At 35.8% G+C, this 20,878-nt stretch overlaps 1 protein-coding gene across 14 annotated transcripts in view; it reads right to left on the bottom strand.

The window, feature by feature from the left end:
• LOC141395239 (CUGBP Elav-like family member 1-B) overlaps window positions 1-20,878 on the bottom strand; it is a 569,810-nt gene that overhangs the window by 396,111 nt on the left and 152,821 nt on the right. For all 14 annotated transcript variants that reach the window (XM_073970819.1, XM_073970825.1, XM_073970829.1 and 11 more), the window contains one exon: window positions 17,552-17,634. In XM_073970819.1, coding sequence (XP_073826920.1) covers window positions 17,552-17,634 — 83 coding nt within the window. The remainder of the gene's footprint in view (window positions 1-17,551; window positions 17,635-20,878) is intronic.

Below are 20,878 nucleotides of genomic sequence, written 5' to 3'. Positions count from 1 at the left end.
TATTGGGGCAAACACTTTCAAAATACCGGAAATCACGACTAAGTACCAAATTTTTGCCATTTTGGTGGTATATTGAGGCTAAAACATGCAAAATATCGAAAATAGGGAGGCACAGTTCTATGGGGGGCTATATACAAACGTGGACTTATATAGCCCATATTCAATACCAAACATCATAGGAGTAATAGAAACATCTGTACCAAAAATTTTAAAAATTGCGAGCTGTATCTTGATTTCAACAGTTGGTCGGACGGACGGATATGTCTTAGAATTTTATGCTTATGAAGAATATATGTACTTTATAGGGTCTCCAACGAATTTTGACTTCCCAACTTAAAACGATTATTGAACCATATTTTTAAACAGCTAGTGTAACGACCAAAAGTCATGATATTCGTTTTTGGTCACATTTTAATATTGGTTTACATTAATAATTAAAATAATTCAAACAATATTTGATTAAATAGTAACGGTCGAACAATCCACTTAGCAAATATTATCAGCATCAAGACATGAATGTAGGACAACGACATTTTGCGGTTAATAGTGTTGCTACAGTGACATTGCTTTGTACCACTGACAGCACCAATGCCTGTAAACATTGCGCGTGGGAAGAAACGGTTGGATGTAACGATCAGCGGAAATGGTATAAAAGGAGGTGTAGTTCACACAGTAGTGGCAGTCGTCTGTTGATGGCTGATGAGTGAAGTATGATTGGGAAGAAGAAAAGGTGCGCAGCTTCGGTTGGTCGGAGCCTTAGTAAGCTGACCAATAGACATTTACTTTTTGTGGTGACGTAGACTGACGGCAGGGCCAAGTGAGGGCTTTAGAAATACACCCTATTCTTCGGGTTGCACTGCCGCATACTGACTGCAGGGCCAAGTGAGATTTGTAGCAATACACTCTATTCTTCGGGCTGCGTTGACGCTGACTGACCGCAGGGTCAAGTGAGGGCTGTAGCAATACACTCTATTCTTCGGCCTGCGTTGACGCCGACTGACCGCAGGGCCTGGTGAGTGGTGTAGCAATACAATCTATTCTTCGGGCTGCGTTAGCATCGAGCAGCTGTGGTTTCAAAACTGCCACCATCATAGCGCGTCATCAACGAGTAGTTGTTGTGCCAAATATACTGCCATCATAGCGCGTTGTCATCAGGCAGCATCATCGGGCAGTTGTTTTGTCAAAGCTGCCACCATCACCATTCATAGTTGTCATCGGGCCGCTGCTTTGCTGGAGCTGCCACCATCACAACTCGTCGTCATCGGACCGTTACTGCCGTTTTAAATTGTGATAAGCCCCAACTTCAACGTCATCAACCCACTGCTGTACTTACATTGTATCAGCATAAAAATTTGACACAAGTTAAAATAGAAGTCGTATAAAAAATAGAAATTCTAACTCAGAAAACGCATTTTTTGAGTTATGTCACTCTTTGAGTAAATGAGTGATATGTTTTTTAACTTATTTTTAAACTTCTACTGGCCATAAAATAACCAGGTATTCTAGTGGTTATAGAATAACTAGTTATCCAGGGCGACATGCCCTTGTTAGAATAATTGGTTAGTAGGAGGTTTTGTAAGTTGTTACGACTACTAAAAAGTACTATAACTAACTGTTTTTACCACTACTACACCTGCCAAATAGTCTAGAAAATGACTTCCCAGAAACCCATTCATTCTTCACTTTGCTACAACTAATTGTTTTGACATTTGAAATTATAACTTTTTCTCTTTCTCTCTAAACTTTTTGTCGTTTTGAGTTTTAGCTACCAGTGGACGTTAGTTTTTTTTTTCTTGCATTAAATAGACCAATTCATGTTCTACTGCACCTTAGATATTAAATGCTTTTGAAATCTTTTGCTATGATGGTAATTACAATTACGACAGCGATGGTGGTGGTGTAAGTAGTGGTGGTGGTCACGATGATGATGAGAGTTTAATTGAAAAATCCTTAATGTGCATTTGCTCGAATGAATCTGTTATTGGTCTCTTCTGTGTATTTCTAAGAGCTTTTAACTCTACTAATCATGGTATGTTCTTGATGGTATTGTTGAAATTGTAATTTTCCTACGCTTGATGGGATTTTAATCCGATCTTTCATTGAATACACTTCTTATGGGTATTTAGAGGCGGACAATTGTAATTCGAGGAAGGAATGTGCTAAAGGAAATTATGAAAAGATTTGAAGTGCTTTGAACTTGTTTAATGGCCGCGTGGTTAAAGAAAGTGGATGGATGGTTGGTGACTTTTCATACAGGTGTCACAGTAAATCGAGAAAGGAAGAATGAGGTGGAAGAATAAGATGTTTTTGGATAACTGGGAAGCTTAACTGTCAAATTACAGCCAATTGAGACGGAAAATATTGATAAAAAGAGAAAAAACGCTGTCAAAGTATTTTGGAGACTTTGAACCCAAATTGCAAACACTGAAAATTTGAAAGCCCTATCGAAATGGGTTTAAGAAAATGTTGTTGGGAATTTTCACTGCTACAACGTTATCTTTAGTCCCATTTCGATGGGGCTTGCAGTTTCCAAGCAAAATCCTAAAAAACCCCAAAAAATGCGACCTATATATAACCGCGATTTATTTCAAAATCCCTTTGGCGTTTTTTTATCTTTCCCATCTATGCGCAACGTGGAAGTTCAGTTTAAATTTAATTTTCACAACATAAATTACTCTTTAAAATAACTTTTATGTAGATCTTTAAGATAAGTTTAAGAGATAGTAAGAAAAAAGTCATAAAATTAATGGACAAAATAACATCTTAGCGTTCTAAACCACTGCCAATCTATCAAACTTCCGAACTGGAAGGCATTGCAATTCATGAAGAAAACCCCTTTTTGATTTGTATATGTGTGTGTATTGAAGAAGGATTCTAGGAAGACAAGAGACACTAGGTTGACTTGATAGTACTTAATATAGTCTCTGACGAATATTTCATTATGTTAGAAACGGATTGACAAAGTTAACAACCTTACATCGAATATTGGAGGACAAAAAACCATGGCAACTAATCATGTATGACGGCGAAGCTTTATGGAAGACCTATGCTCTCAAGTAACAGGAAAAAATCATGGAAGTTTTGAATAATTATTAAGCAATTTTAAACCAGTTTTTGAACTGTATAGAAGGAAAATTCCAAATAATTGTTAACAAGCTTACTTACTTACTAAGATGGCTTCTATATTAAACAGAACGTCTTGTTCCAAAAGCCGAACTAAGAATAGATATCCAAACGCACCGATATTTTGCTTTTCTTCTCCAATTTTGGATGCCATGTTTTGTGATATCTTCTTCAACTTGGTCTTTCCATCGGAGTTTTGGCCTTCCATTGGAGCGTATACCGTCGAGTGGCTCGTATTCAAATGCCTTTTTGGCGGGGGCATCTTTATCCATCCTGCTGACATGACCAAGCCAACGCAATCGTTGTAGTTCGACACGTTTTACTATATCGATGTCGGTCGGCTGGTATAGCTCGTGGTTCAGACGACGTCGGTATTCGCCGTCAACGCATATTGGTCCCTAAATTTTTCGAAGAATTTTTCTCTCAAACACACCAAGTTCTGCCTTATCTGCTTTCGCAGGTACCCATGCTTAAGATCCATACATAAGTACGGGTAGTATCAGTGTCTGGTAGAGTGTAAGTTTTGTTTGACGACAGGTGGTTTTACTTTTAAACTGTTTACTTAGACCAAAGTAGCATCTGTTGGCCAATATTGTTCTTCTTTTGATTTAAAAACTGATGTTGTTCGTTTTATTTATGCCGACGTAAATAAAGCCATTTACTACCTCAAAATAGTAGTTCTGAACATCAATAGTTGGTCCGAGTCTACTGGACGTCTTGCGTGTTGATACCATAAACTTTGTCTTATCGCCGTTGACTGGCAGACTCTTTTTCAATTTTCGCAAAGGTGGCTGTTACGGATTGAGTTGATCGACCTATTATATCAATATCGTCTGCGTAGGCCAGTAACATTACATCCTTATTGTAAATAGTGCTATTTTATCGCTATCGGAATGTATATACGTTTCTCGTATGACCTTTTCCAATAGAATGTAGAATAGGTCACACGATGGGCTGTCACATTGCCTGAAACCTCGTTTCGTTTCAAAAGGTTCCGAGAGGTTCTTTCCTACTTTAACAGCTGATCTTGTATTAGCCAATGCCATCCTGCATAATCGTATAAGTTTTGTAGGGATACCAAACTCAGACATGGCTTGAAACACCTTTGATCGAATTGGGCTGTCGAAGGCGGCCTTATAGTCGACGAACAGGTGGTATGTGTCGATCTGTCTTTCGTGGGTCTTCTCCAGTATTTGGCGCAGTGTGAAGATTTGGCCAATTGTCGATTTACCACGTCTAAAATCGCATTGGTATGACCCGATTATATTATTGACCATGGGTTTTAAACGTTCACACAGCACACTCGACAGCACTTTGTATGCGATTGGGAGCAGACTTATGCCTCTGTAGTTTGTACACACCGTCTTGTCTCCTTTCTTGTGTACGGGACATAGGAGGCTGAGGTTCCAATCGTTGGGTATGTTCTCTTCCTGCCAAATTTCGGTAATTAACTGATGCATACTCCTTATCAGCATCGCGCTACCGGTCTTGAACAGTTCGGCGGGCAGCCCAACAGCTCCAGCTGCTTTATTGTTTTTCAGCCGAATAATTGCTGTCATAACCTCGCTTTGGCTAGGTGGAAGACATTCAACGTCGTCGTTTGCGATTGGTTCTGGTGTATCTTCATCGCCGCCCATATTTGATACTAAGAGTTTCATGAAATGCTCCTTCCAGATCCTCAGTACGCTATCTGTATCAGTTACCAGATTCCCTTCATGATCTTTGCAGGAGAATGTGTCTGCACCAAACCCTTCAGTCTGGTGTTTTACACTCTGGTAAAATTTTCTGACTTTATTCTGACTCCTGAACATCTCGAGTTTTACACGCTCACGTTTTTCTTGCTATTTTTTTTTTTCTTTTGAAAATACGCTTCTCCCCTCTCCTCTTCTCCCGATATTTTTTTTCGCGCTTCGTGTTGCTACTGAATGCAGGGTTGCTCTGTATGCCGCGTTGTTTTCTTCAGTAGCCTTACGGCACTCCTGATCGTACCATAGATTTTTAGGTGGTTTTTTGGTACCCAAGCACCGATTTTGCGGCAGTTTGAAGCGAGTGGGCTATCCTTTGACACTGCCCTTCCACATTATCGGGATAAGCAGTTCCGTCTTCCAGCATGTGAGTCAGTTGAGCGGAATAGGCTTGTGCTATCTGTTGTGTTTGCAGCTTCTCGACATCCAGCTTCCGTCCTATGTTAGATCGCACTTTTGCCGCAACATTAAGGCGAGTGCGTACCTTTGCTGCTTCAAGGAAATGGTCCGAATCGATGTTCGCTTCTCGAATCGATCGGACATCTAACACACTGGGCTGGTGTCTTCCGTATATCACAACATGATCAATCTGTTTTCTTGTTTTCCCATCCGAGAATATCCACGTGGCCTTGTGTATGTCGAGGTGTTGGAATCTGGTACTGCTCACTGCCATGTTTTTTACCGCTGCAAAATCGATCAGCCTCATTCCGTTTTCGGATGTTACCTCATGAAGGCTGAACTTTCCGATCGTGGGACCAATCGAATAATCTTAATGTCATGGCCAGGGCAGCGGTCATATGCTCTCTCTAGGCGCTCGTAGAATATATCCTTGGTCTGTTCATCTTTCTCTTCGGTCGGGGCATGGGCGCAGATGGCACTGATGTTAAAAAACTTTGCTTTTATTCGGATTGTGGCAATTCTCTCATCAACAGGAGTGAAGCTGAAGTCGAGATTTTTAAGCCTCCTATTTACCATAAATCCAACACCTAGCTCATGTTTCGTTTCATGGCAGCTATAATACAGTGCGCAATCGTTTGTTATTTTTACGTCTGCCCGGTTCCATCGCACTTCCTGTAAGGCGATAATATCAGCTTTGTACTTGCCAAGTATATCCGCCAGTGCGCAAATTGCACCTGCTCTGTAGAGAGTCCTGACATTCCAGGTGCAGATTCGCAAATCATGGTCCTTAAAACGTTTGCGGGGTTCGTCAACTTTAGAGGGGTTTGTTTTTCTTCTTTTTCTTTGTTTTTTGAGCTACTAGCCCAACGCCCAACCCAAGTTTTTAACGTTCTTATGGGTGAACAAGCATAACATGAATATTCGTACACCTAGAGATTTTTTTTTAATTTTTGCCATTTCAGAAAGCTCTAATCCGTGGTATCGTTTATAAAGTTCATACAGGCGAATGAGTTACACATTTAAATACTGAAGGGCTAGGGTGGCGTATAATAAACCAATAAGTTTTAAAGCATGACCGCACCACTTTGTAAGGGCAGTATTTTGCTGCATCCCAATGAGTTTTTTTTTTGTATCTGATTCTCTCTCACGTGAACAACAACACATGAAAAACATTTGGTTTTTGCTTTTTGATATGTTTTTGTGTTGGTGTTATTTATATGGTCTGCGCTGCATTAAACACTGTTTTTTTGTTCATATAAACTGGTTAAGAAGATGGTTAAAAGACTTGTTATCATTGATGTCAGCCCATATACGTTGCCGTAACAACAAACTATGTAGCCTTTAACAAAGGGACATTACTCTCCCAACAATTTTCTCTAATTTTTTGACACTAATACTCCATATATTCAGATCACGTCAGCTTTCGCATTGACTTCCCTTTAATGTGACACTGAATTTCTCCAAAAAATGTGGCACTTCTGGTTTTTAATGGGTAGAAAGCATTCCGTGCAAATATACACCGCGATTCGAAGTATCCTTATATAAGAATTCCTTTAATTTGCTGTTATGATTTTGGTAAAATATTCGATCATTTTAGTTTTGGTTATAGCAAGGGGTGTAAAATTTTCGGATCGAAACTAACGCCTTTTTTAATCGTTATTATTAAAATGTTTGTATGCTGGAATTTTTGGAAAAACGAGTGAATACTACCATAATGTTTAAATTCAGTTATATTGTTTGTCACGTTATTATTTAAGTATGTTTATTTTACGGAATGTAATGTTCAGTATTATGTATTTATATTTTACTTCACATCTATGAAGTGGGCACTGAAAAATAAAAAGTTCTAATTAAGAGCATTACTTGGCATCATCATGGTTATGTCATATCATTTTGAATTTGGATAAAAAAATCATCTAGTCAGGTTTTATTTTATTGAAAAGGACATGTTTTTGACATTAATTGAACTACTTTTTTTCCCATGTCAAAGAGTAAAAAACAAAAAAGAAATTTCAAAAACAAGTCAACAACTTATACATCGGTGTACATTTTCAAGCATTTCAAAACAACATTCAAGAGATGTCATTAGATGATGTATTTTATTTATTCATATAATATTTATTTACACTGTAGACAAATAACATGGGGTACATTCATTTCGTTTTAGGAAAAATAAATGGAGACTCCGTCTTCAGGTATGAGGGATATTTAAATATTTCCGAACGTAAGATTGAACTTAAGCGAAACTATTTTAAAATTTTGTAAACGAGTGGACCGTTATAATAAATGTTCGAGCTTAATTTAAGATCGGTAATATTTATTTTAAAAGAATCGAATGTTATTCTTACCAGTGCACAATGGTCCCAAATCCAAATTTTCTGGCCAAAACTATTTCAACGTCCATTTTGCATTTAAAATTAATTGTTATTTATAATAAATGTGTACAAACAGCAATTCTTACGTTTTATCGACCCAAATGACCAAAAACAGACAACATTTGTTAAACAGGGTGGTCCCGTTGTGTGGGGTCTAAACCAAAACATTGAGCTATGTTAATAGTTTTTGGTACGAAGGATTCATACCTTCCAAGAGGTCAAACTACAAAATTTCAGCCGAATCAGTCATAAAGTGTCTCTAAAATCCACAAAATATCTAAAATCGGATGGTACTTTTATGTGGGGGCAATGAAAAAATGGACCTATTTTCAAAAAAATTTTAATTTTAAGGAAAATCGGTTGATAGATGTGGGTAATACCGTTCTATTTCAATTGGATACTACGCACAGTCACAACAGGTATTTGCAAAAAATTCTCCCATCTTAAAATAGAAAAATCCACTTTATTTTAACTGTGGCAAATTTGAGCTATCTTTCAAATTCGATTTGGAGGTGGACATATTTGGACATTTTTTAAAAGTTTAGGTATATTTAAAAAATATTTTTAAACAATAATTTTTAATATATATAAAAACATTGATTTTATTACGCTTATTTTACAAATTTCATCGTTTTTTTGTAAATATTATGAAAGTACTCATTAACAGCTTCCCGATTCATAATCGCTTTGATCTAACTTCTGTATACTTATGCAGCGACGCAATACAACAAAAATTGTATATTTTACAGCACAAAGTCTGTTTTATTTTTACATAAAAAAGTGTCAACTTTGGTACTGCGCCAATCAACGAATACTAACGCTATTTACAAAATACAATTATTTCAGATGACTGTTTTTAATTATTCTGTGCAAAAAAAAAAATTTCGAAACTTCAAAAATAGGGTTTTGGCCAAAAATTTCCTGATTGAAACCTATGTGCATTTGAGAGAACTCCGTTAGGAAGTCAGCCACTAGAGGCACCCCACAGGGAGTACTTTCAATTTAGAGTCGACAATTTAGAGTCGACTTAGCAATATCCGTCCGTCTTTGGTCCAAAATTTTGCTCCCCCACAAAAGTTCGAAAATATTCGCTAAAATGGTACGCACGTGTCCTAAATGTCTCACAGACTTTGCAACCGATTTGGTCCAAACTTTAAATCTCTAAATATTGTCAAAACTTAGTTTACGTTCAAATTTGGGCCCTATCTGTCCAATCCTTGTGGTACCACCCACATAAATGTTCAACATTTTTGTGTGGTTAAGGGTCTGTTCTATGATCCTTTGGACATTTTTACCAAAGTTTATCCTAGTGGCCCTGTCATAAAAAAGCCCTATCTATCGATATCCCCGCCAATGTTTGAGCTTTAATCCTATTTATACTTTTGTCGCTTCATACGCCCAAAATTTTTGAAAAAGTAATATAGAAATTGTAGCCAAGACAATAGTTAGGAATTCTCTAGTACATCGCAAAAGCATTAGACCGCTCATTCCGGTAGGTTTGGCCTTGTGGATAAAAAAATTCAAGTCATAATCTTTTTTGCTCCGTTCAACCCCCGGAATCAGAAACGCGAAGGACCCTATACGATATTTTTCCTTGCATTCAAATCGCCCCGGTCTAATATTTATACCTTAAAGCACAGTGACACCACAGCAGCCAACGTCACATTTCCAATGGTGACAAAAATACCCGTCAGCGTAATATTGACGATATTTTCTGAGTATTTCAGTCATGTAAAACTTCTCATACAGAAAGTAGGCCCCTTCTGATTGAACTAATAAGAAGAGGGTGCACTCATGGATATGAGGGAAATCTCTCTTGCCCCTTCGGAGTTCATTGTGGCACCACAATTATGAATGTAACTCCTACCCTAAAAATGTTATCCATTTGAAACAAAAACCGTACACATTTTATGGCTATCGGTTAACGTTAACGTAATCCATAGTAATTTGTTTACACATTCCAAAAGTGTAAGACTTATTTCGTAACGCCGATAAGCTCACCAAAATATATGCAGATCGGTCCCTTCGCTATCGTTGACACCGACTTTAAAAATCCTATTTCGAGAAAAACGCGTTTTAAGTGGTTCATTTACACACAAAACACAACGGGTTATATCTCAGCCATGTCTGCTCCAATCGACTTGAATTTTTTGCAGCATACCCTATACTACCTGTACTTCAAAGGAGATTCTTGAAAGAATGGACCGACATAGTCCATCTTGGAACTGGATCTACCTTGAAGAATCATTCCTTTCGATAGTTATCATTACAACCAACCATTTTAGTTAGTCAGTGAAAGGTACTTACACCTGGGAAGTTTTTGCGGATTCTGAAACTGCATCGTTCACATCTGAGAAAAATCAAAAGACACAAAAAATCTCCGGAGGGATTTTTAAATAAATCGCGGCCAAAGTTCAGGATTTTCAAGATTTTACTTGAAAATTCTCTACAAGATTGGCATTTATGACTTTTTCTAGGTCTTACCGTTTTTGAGATATAGAAGTTCAAATTTGGCCAATGCACTGGTGTATCGCTTCCTTATAAAACAATGTCATGCATGCGCCTGAACTAACTTAACATGAAAGGTGCTTACACCTGGAAAGTTTTTGCGGATACTGAAACTACAGTGTTATTATATGAGGAAAATCAAAATGTTTTAATAAATTGCGATGAAAGTTCATATTGATGGGTTTTTAGGTTTTCAGGATTTTGCTTGAAAATGAATAGTTCTATCAAAATGGGACTGCAGAAAATCTTGTAGCTGTGGAAATTCTCTAGAAGTCTCTAGAAGTTCAAATTGGGCCATTGCATTAATTTCATCGCCTGCTTATGAAAAAATGTCATAACTGCAATGTCCCAATTTAAACTTATATATCTCAAAAATTGTACAACCTAGGAACAAAATATAAAGTGAATCTTATAGAGAATTTTCACAGCTATAAGATTTTCTTTAATCCCATTTCGATAAGACTTGCAGTTTTCAAGCAAAATCGTGAAACCATAAAAGAAACTAAAAATGTGACCTGAACTTCTTTGTCTTAAAAAATGATAAACCTAGGAACAAATCAACAAGGTCAGTCTTGTAGAGAAGTGTTGAAGCTACACCATTTACATTAGCCCAATTTCGAACAACATTTCAAACAAAATCGTGAAAACGTAAAAAAAACCCTATAAATGTGCCCCTGACCGCGATTTATTTAAAAAATCTCTTTTTGTTTATTTTTTTTTTTTTTTTTGATGTTTTTCATCTATTAGCATTGCAGTTTCAAAATCCGCAAAAATTGTTCACGTGTAAGTACTTACCATTTAAAGATAATTAGGGCACACCGTACATGGCATTGAGTTATAAGGAGGCGACACAGTCAGTCCATTGTCCAATTTGAACATCTATATCTCGAAAATGGTAAAACTTAGGAAAAAGTCATAAAGGTCAATCTTGTAGAGAATTTTAAAATATTTTCTCTAATCCCATTTCGACAAGCAAAATCTTGAAAGCCCAAAAAATTGTGAAATTGATGGCGATTTATTAAAAAATAGCTCTGACAAATTTTTTTTGTTTTTTTATACCCTCCACCTTAGAATGGAGGGTATATTAAGTTTGTTTTTTTCCGTTTGTAACGCATTGAAATAATCATTTGCGACCCTACAAAGTATATATGTATATTCTTGATCAGCGTAAAATTCTGAGTCGATCTGTGCATGTCAGTCCGTCCGTCTATGGTAATCACTCTAGCATCCACTAAAATGGAGATAGGACGCTGACATTTTGGGAAGATGCGCCTTTTGTTTGCAGGCAGGTCAAGTTCGATGATGGGCTATATCGGTCCATGTTTTGGTATAGCCCCCATATAACGGTACCGCCCGATTTCAGGAATTTTGCCGTTTTTAGTCACATTTTCAAACCGAATTAGCCATAATTTGACATTGGTCATAGGCCCATGTTTTGGTATAGCCCCCATATAACGGTACCTCCCGATTTTCGGTATTTTAAGAATTTTTGCTATATTATTTGACCGAGCTACCTGCAATTTTACATTTGAAGTTCCCAGTGGTCACAAAAACATTTACGCCAAAAACCGTCAATTTTTAGCTACATTTTTTTACAGAACTACCTGCAATTTTACATTTGAGGTTCGCAGTGGTCACAAAATATATCCACCAAAACCAGTCAGCATAGATCCATGTTTTGGTATAGCCCCTATATTACGGTACCTCCCGATTTTCGTTATTTTGATGATTATACTCTCAGAATTTATGCTAACGAGGGTATATGGTAAATTTCAAATTTCCTTTACAATTACATAGAAAAAAAAATACTTTTTTGGCGAGCAAAAATTTATTTTTATTTTCGCGGAAAATCAAAAAATATTGAAGAAATCTTGGAATAAATTTTATTTATTTCAAATCAGAGTCCAAAAAACCTCTAAAAAATAATTTAAAAATACGTACAAAATCTAGACAACGCGTAGAGAAATGTGAGACCAAATTATAAAGATCGCATTTATAACTTGCATATTACAGCAACAACAAAGAACGGAAACTTATTGTTGGAAATTATTTCAAAAATATATTTTTGGTTAAATACGAAAAATTTGAAAAATAAATGTGGGGAGTTATTCTATTATTTCGCTAAATTTCGATCCAAATCCTGAAGTATTTTGCTTAAACTTCTACGAGAAAAGTAATTAGTCATCGTGAAAGTATATTTGCTTTCTGTGATAAGCAATAGAAATAAGAAGTAGAGAGTAATATTGAAATTACAATCAAAGAAAAAACATAGAAGTTAAAAACCGTATAATTCGCGAATTGGTTTCAATCGGTTGAGGTGCATGTGCTTTTCGGATACAGGGAGTCCATGTCTATCAATATGCATGGATTTTCCCATGTTTCATTCAGCGGCCAACGTGTGCCATCAGTTGCATCTTACTATTCAAAAAACCTTCAAGTGGGCAAAAATTACGCGATGTGCATATGATTATAAGGTGCATCCGATTTCAATGGCCCCCTATTAAAAATACGACAATATAAATTATTTTAGACAGATTCGTCTAGAACTGCGGATGTGCCACCGAATTTTATTTTGGGATAAATATGGATATTACTCCTGAATCTTTGTAATTTGTGACACACCTTTTTGGCAAATATTATAATCGCGTATAAAGGATTACATTTATGCAAAAATAATCAGAGAAAATCGCGGTTCAATTCGCGGAATTGTTAAAATATATTTTCGCAGATTTTCCTACTTTCAAGGTATCTATATCCGGCGTTTTAGTGGATGGATTCGACCGCGGAAGAGCTCATTAGATCCGGCACGTAAAAAAACTAAAATCACGCGCGGTTCAGGGGTACCTGTACGACAGTTGTACATTTTAAAGCCAAAAAATAGGTTTTTTTTTCAGAAAATTTACGCACCAAATTTTCGCCTTTGGACTCCTATTACTAGGAAGCTGTACGGAGCACACTCATGAGATATACATCGAACGACGTGGAATCGCGACTTATACAATCCTATAAACTAGTTTGGATTATTATCTAGTTGCACCCCCTAATTATAAGAAAAATTCGAAAAATCCAGTTTTCAAAACTTTTCAAAACTTTTAGGGGGATGCAGTGTATATATCGAAAAGTCATACATTAGAACCATGTTGCCCAAGCGGTATTCTTCAATTCTTTCTTTGAGCATGGATTTTAGGGGGATGCAGTGTATAAATCGAAAAGTCATACATTAGAATCATGTTCCCCAAGCGGTATTCTTCAATTCTTTCTTTGAGCTTATGTCTGAATTTTCCGTGCTTTGACCAGAAATCAAGAAAGAACACAAAAAACTTGTAAACTTCAACACATTTTTACGCATTTTTTAATATTACCACCAACGCAACTTCCACGAAAATTATTTGTCATGGTCCATATTATGAGATCCTGGCTAAAACACTTCAATTAATATAAATATATTCATATTTTATAAAATATATTAACCGTTCGCGACTTATTAAATGGTGAACCTCAACTTCAACGATTGAAAAACTTTTTTGAATATTACCATATACACTTTCATACGGGCAAAATGTGCCTCATGGCTGGCTGGAGCGCACGATAACTCTCGAACGGGTCAACCGATTCGATCCAAAATTTGGCTTTCGTAATATTTTGTCCAAACTTAGTTTAAGTTCGAAGATGGGTTATATCATTCCACTCCTTCCGGTACCTCCCCTACAAAAGTTCGAAAATGTTTGGACAATTTGTACGTACGATAACTCTTGAAGGCAGTAACCGATTTGGTCCATACTTTGCAAATCGTGAAACGTCTACCAGACTTAGATGAGGTTTCAATTTGGACTTAATCGGTCCACTCCTTCGGGTACCTCCCACACAAAATTTGGGATAAGTTCAGTTTAGGTCCTGCTCTCGAATCGCTTTGATTTTTGTTCTAGCAACTTGTATTCACAGCCCCCCCTGCCGTCGTACAAGTTTCATCAGAGGCAAGTCCACACATCCTGAGAAAATAGCCTCAATGTTACAAAAAAACCCTGTGACACCGTGTGAGGTGGTTGGAGCGCAAGATAACTCTCGAATAGATCTGCCGATTCGGTCCAAAATTTGGCCTTCGTAATATTTTGTCCAAAAATAGTTTAAGTTCGAAGATAAGCCATATCGGTCCACTCCTTCAGGTACCTCCCCCACAAAAGTTCAAAAATGTTCTAGAAAATTGTTCGTACGGTAACTCTTGAAGGGAGTGGCCGAATTGGTCCATACTTTACACATCCTAATATATCTACCAGATATAGATCAGGTTTAAACATGGACAATATTTGTACACTCCATCCGGTACCTCCCACACAAAATTTCGGATAAGTTCACTTTATGACCTGCAATCGAATCACTTTGATTTTTGTTGAAGCAACTTGCATAAGCTGCCTCAATATTTTTTTTCAGGGGCAAGTCCAAACTTCTTGAGCAAACAGCACAAAGGGTGTAAAATCCCCTTATGGCACCATATGTAGTGGGTGGAGATCCCCACCAAAAATGGTCACTATAGGTCCCTGTTTTGTTATAGCTCTCATATAACGGATTCTGCCAATTTTTGACATTTTGAAAAAATGTTGGCACACTGAAAATTGTCGGTACAAGTCTATGTTTTTGGTAAAAGCCCCCCATATAAAGGTACATCCCGATATTAGGTGTTTGGGCGATTCCATCCACATTTTTTGACCCAACTACCTGTAGTTTGACATATCGCCAAAAATTGTCAACATAGATCCATGCTTCTGTAGAGCTCTATATAACATCACCTTCCGATTTTAGGTATCTTGACAAGTTCAACTATATGTTTTCACCGAGCTATATGTAATTTGACGTATGAGTTTCCCATTGGGCCAAGAACTTCTTTCCTAAAATTATTATGGTCCATGTTTTTATATAGCTCCATATAAATTTGCCGCCCGATTCAAGACATTTTTAGATGCATTTTTTTACTACCCGATTCTAGGGGTTTTGAGTTGTATAGCTACATTTGTTAACCGATCTATCAGTGATTCGACATTTGAGGTTCTCAGTGGTCACAAAACTTCTACACCAAAAATGTTCAACACAGGACCATACTTTGATATAGATCCGTATAAAGATGCCGCCCGATTGAAGACAAAATATTTCCACATAAAATTGTGGACAGGAAAGAAATTTGTTTTTGTATCAATATATGTTATGGTGGAGGGTGGAAAAAGTGCGACCAGGCTGAAATATATATATTGAAATATATAAGCGGGTATTCATTACGACTTCAATAGTTCCCGATATGTCGAAATGTACCAGTATTTAAGAACGCTCCTTTTTAAAAAAAAAGGTACCCGGCCGACGGTGAGGGTTGAACACACAACCCTTGAATTTGCAGTCGGGCACACAAGCTCTGTGCCAACATACTCAGTGCTTAATAAGGAGTAATATAAGTAGTTATTTTGTATACATTACTTTGTAATGGGTTACATAATGACTAACGGATCCAAATTTTTGCTGGGTCGTTATATAGCAATACATTTTCAAAAAAAAAAAATAAAAATATTTTTCTTGTGTTTTTTAGTGTAATATACTTTTGTTAAATGGAGCGTAACTACAAATGTTCTCTAATGTCCAGCCCAATTCTTTTTCGACAAATTAAATTGGACTTCCTACATTCCGAATAATCAAATGTTGGCTGCAACTAGACGCAAATCTTGCTGATAAATGCATGGAAAATGTAGCTTAAATCCTCAAAATACCAAAATTCGGGCGGTACAGTTATATGGGGGATATACCAAAACGTTAACCTACGTTCACAATTTTTAGTGGAGAAGAAGTATAACAAACGAGAACCTTCAATGCCAAAATTCAGCGTATTTAGTCTGGAAATGTGGATAAAATCTTCAAAATACCAAATATTAGGAGATACCGTAATATGGGGGCAATATCAAAACGTAGACCTATGTCCACAATTTTTAGCCCTAATTTGGGCTGAAATGTAGCTTAAATCCCCTAAAATACTGAAAATCGGGAATTACATAAAGAGGGGCCTATACCCAAACGTGGAACTATGTTTACCGAATATCAGGGTACCTATTCTGTAACTTTTTAACAACTTTACTCATTGTTTATTTTACAACAATTTCATTTGTTTGTTTGTTGTTACAAAAACAAAAGACATTTTAACAACTTTTCTATGGATAAAAGTTACAGAATAGGCCTACAGGAGATACCATTATATGGGGGCTACACAAAAATATTAGCCGATGTTGCTCATATTTAGTCCATTATTATCCACGGACACATACGGAGTTTGTGCAAAATTTCAGAAACATAAATCCATTCGTTTGCAAGTTAATAATTTCGCGCCGCTAGATCAGTGATTTCGACCACTGTGCAGCGTAATATTTACACTTGTTGATAAAGCCCCCATACAATAGTATCACCAAATTTTACATATTTTGATGGTTTTTTTCCCTAAAGCATGTATGTTTACTTGCGCCTTACTTTACGCCTATCTTTAATTCTCTATATAGCTTCATTATAGTTTGAGTGTTTTTAACGTTTTAGCCATATTTTTCAATCGATTGACAAACATTTAATTATATCATCTATATAAAAATTCAGTGCGATTTAGGTATTTTTAAAGTTACAACATTCAACATATTATGAGTCTACTTTGTAACATTTTCAACAGAATCGGTTTATACTTTTCACCATATTCTGTTTAATCACTTGTTTTCACAGGTTCCCTAGTAATAGTCAGTCCTTATAACAAAAAATAACGACTTAGTCAGCCAATGGCATTATTATCTTTCTTAATTATCGCCTCATAGCTACCGAAAAAAATGTTTTCAGTATATTGTACCTAAATACAATTTCCCACAGTTTTTGTTCATACATATTTCATTAAGTACTTTGTATGTAGAGATAAATGCATGTGTGATTCAATGAATATAGAAATCTATGTATAAATGAAAGTATCAAAAGCTAATGAACACCACAGACTTGCATATAAGGATATGGCAACAACAAAAAAATTAACTTTTCATTTCTCCTTTACATATATATTCATATACACATATCAATATGTAACATTTAAACATACAAAGGAGATGAAAAGGGATAACAGGAAAAAAACGCTTCTATAGAAATAAGAAATAGAACATTAAAAATAGCATGAGAAACATGCACAAATACATACATTGTACATTCATATTAACACACAAGCACTTTACATACAAAATACACATACAAATGCAGCTTAAGCTTTTCTAAGTTGTTTTTCAGTACATGTTTTATTTATTCATAACCGTATTTATTAAGTATCTTAGGATGACAAGTAGACCAAAACAATCTTCTCTACCCGGTAGTTGGGTGGGTAGGAAAAGACACTTTCTGTTCATTACTTACCCCATCTAAAGTTTTGATGTTGTGCAAAGCATCCTGCGCCTTCAAAGCAGCCTTACGTGTATAATACGTCACAAAACAGCATCCTGCAAGACACACAAAGAACAAGAAGCAAAAAAGAAATACAAGAAAACAACAAGTAGTACAAGAAACTGTAACATTTGACAAAAAAAAAATAAATTAACATGGAATAAAAAACTATGCTGCTATGTATGTATATATAACGGCTACAGAAATAAACATACATACACTTTATGGGCGCATCTTCATTAGTCATAGAAGTACAACACAGTTGAGAAGTATAAAGTGTACACTGAAAAGTAACATTTTCTTTACAACAACGACAAATGAAGATACGTGTAACATAATTTCTAAAGGAACAAATTATTTTTGCTATGCGCTCATATTTCCGAAAGAGGGGACACTCACATTGGTCTATTAAAGGCACCATTATTTTATTTTGTATAGTTTAGTGGCACACATTAATTAGGCTTTAATTAAATTGAATGCAATGCATACTTGACACTATATCTTATTAAGTAATTGGAAAATGTAACAAATACTTCCTTTCGTATGTTGTTAATTAACATGCAGTTATAACATTACGCTAATAAATACTAGTATTGTGTAGTATATTTTGAAAATCGCCTCAGTATTTAACAAGTCACACACACATACAAAACGGACGAAATTTACAACTTTTGCAGTAAACGAACATGCAATATTTTCTTTTAGGGAAATATGATTTTTAATGGTTTTTGACACAAGTGAATTATTTGCTTGAAATGAAATGAATTACTTATGTATATTGATATTGATAAGTATGTATATTGACCGATTATCTTCTTTAATGGTCCAGATAGAAAGTGTTTTTTTAGACTTCTTGATGCTTCTTCTACTAGTATATATGTATATGGTAAAACCCAAAAAAGCCTTACAATCGATGAATTCGTGTTTCATCCTTTCAGAGTTTACGAACTGTTGACATACATATATGTAATATGACTGATTTTTTTTTAAAATTAAGTGTCTCATAATATCGTCCATTAAAAATAATTTACGTGCAAGCTGTGTTGGCATCAATGTAGAAAAATTATTTGAAACCAACAAGTTTTTATATGTTCCCTTCCGATTTCTGGTTTAAAATTACATTTCATAGACCTATGCCCGAAAAAAAGTCAGAGGATACATGATACTAATGTATGATTTTCCCGCATACAGTGCGGCTAAAAACATTTGCAACAGGAATGACTAGTTCATATTTTATACAGTTCTGCGGTAGTTTGTGGATTTGAAATGCAACTATTTTCGCAGATTGATTGTTTATTGGGTCGCATTTAAAGATTTAAAAACTAATTTGCAAAAATTGCATTTATTTTATAAAAATATACAAAAAAAAGCTCGAACTCACTTTTGGTTCTGTTCAAAATATTTACAACTGAGAAAATTTGGTTCAAAATCTGAAGAAATTATTTTTGTTTTGATAATATATCGTGGGTTAAACATTTTATTTATTATCTGGAGTCATCATAAAGGAAACCAGTTAACTAAATAAATTAGTATATCCTTTGGAATCCTGTGTTCTAAGGATAATTGTTAAATGCCAAGGTTTTATTCGATATTTAATAGTCTAGAGTCCAGATTAGAGTCCCCGAACCTCCTATATGAATTTAGATTACATAGGCTGATCAGGTCCCATAATAACTTAAACATATTTGCAAAAAATTACTAGTTTTACGTGGTTTTATATACGTTTAGAGGCGGTATTATGCCAAATCGCCCTGTTATACGACACTTCTGGTGTGTACATGGTGCAATTGACATTTGATCTGATAAATATCTCGACCTAATGCATCCAGTACCATTTCTCTCCATAAAAATATAAATATAAAATACCTTCTATATTTTGGGACAACCTTTTTTTATAAGGGGCAAATTCTATTATCTATTATAAATATTGATTCAAATCGACGAGAAGTACTTGGTTTCCAAAAACAATATCACATATTTTTTGCAAATATTCTATGAAAAAATCTATTTTTCCTGGAAATTACAGTTTTGCCAAAATTTACCTATTTTGGTACACCGGTATTCTTGGTATGTATCGAAGGGGATTGTATAGATTTATCGATGTCAAGTCTTATTTTAACATCTGAAGATTACCTCGGAGAGATCTGCTTAATAATTCGTATAATTATTTGATCATCCCCTGCAGGAGATGTTGTTGTCCTTACATCTCCTTCTCATCTTATGGCGATCTTAGTTCTTTTTACGCGGTATCCAGCTCTGTTTTATATATTGTGCTGGTCCTATGTTTATTTTTGGACTTTTTTGGATCCACAATTTTCCAAATTTACCATTTTAGCAAATAGAATGTACTCCTCATGAAAAGTGCTCGCCCCCTTCTTCTGATTAAAAACGATCTGATACCAATCAATACAAAGAACTCGTCAACAATGAACTATGAATGATATAATTTGGCACATTATAGCACGGAATTGCAAATGTTTTGAGCAGGCTAAAAGATGTGTTCCTCCGACATTTCACACATTTTTGTAACATAAATGTTCATAACTGAATAATCATTTTTATACCCTACACACTGTGGTAAGGGGTATTATGCGCTAGTGCATTTGTATGTAACATGCATAAGGAAAAGAGATAGACCCATAGTTCCTTCTAGGGATATGCATAGAATTAGTTTCTGGGTCGATTTATGCATGTCCGTCCGTCCGTCCGCAACGTACAGATCGCACTTTTTGTCCGATTTGGCTTAAAATTGGGCAAGGTATTTTTTTTAGCCGTCGGAAGAACGCTATTGCTTTTGGTGAAAATCGGTTCAGATTTGGATACAGCTCCCATGTATATTTTCAGCCGGTTTGAGGTATTTGATGCACCAAACACGCCATATCTGCCCGATTTTGATGAAATTTGGAATGCGTGACGGAATTCGGTCTATAGATAAATGTGCCAAATAATATCGAAATCGGTTTAGATTTGGATATAGCTCCCATATATATTTTCGGCCGATTTGACGTAGTTGCTGCACCAAACACGTTATATACGACCGAATTTGATGAAATTTGTTTAGTGTGACTGAATTCGGTCTAAAAATAAATGTGCCAAATTATATCGAAATCGGTTCGGATTTGGATATAGCTCCCATATATATTTTCGCCCGATTTCACGTATTTGCTGCACCAAACACCCTATATCTGCCAACATTGATGAACTTTGGAATGTGTGACAGCATTTTGTCCAGTAATAAGTGTACTATATTATATAGAACTCAGTTCAAATTGATATACATATATTTCCTATATTTTACAT

This window comes from Musca autumnalis, unplaced genomic scaffold (assembly GCF_047663935.1).
Source record: "Musca autumnalis isolate F117 unplaced genomic scaffold, ASM4766393v1 scaffold_2, whole genome shotgun sequence".
In the NCBI taxonomy this organism is placed as follows: domain Eukaryota; kingdom Metazoa; phylum Arthropoda; class Insecta; order Diptera; family Muscidae; genus Musca; species Musca autumnalis.
Note: the sequence above shows the minus strand (reverse complement) of the source record. Positions and strands in the feature narration are given on the sequence as shown.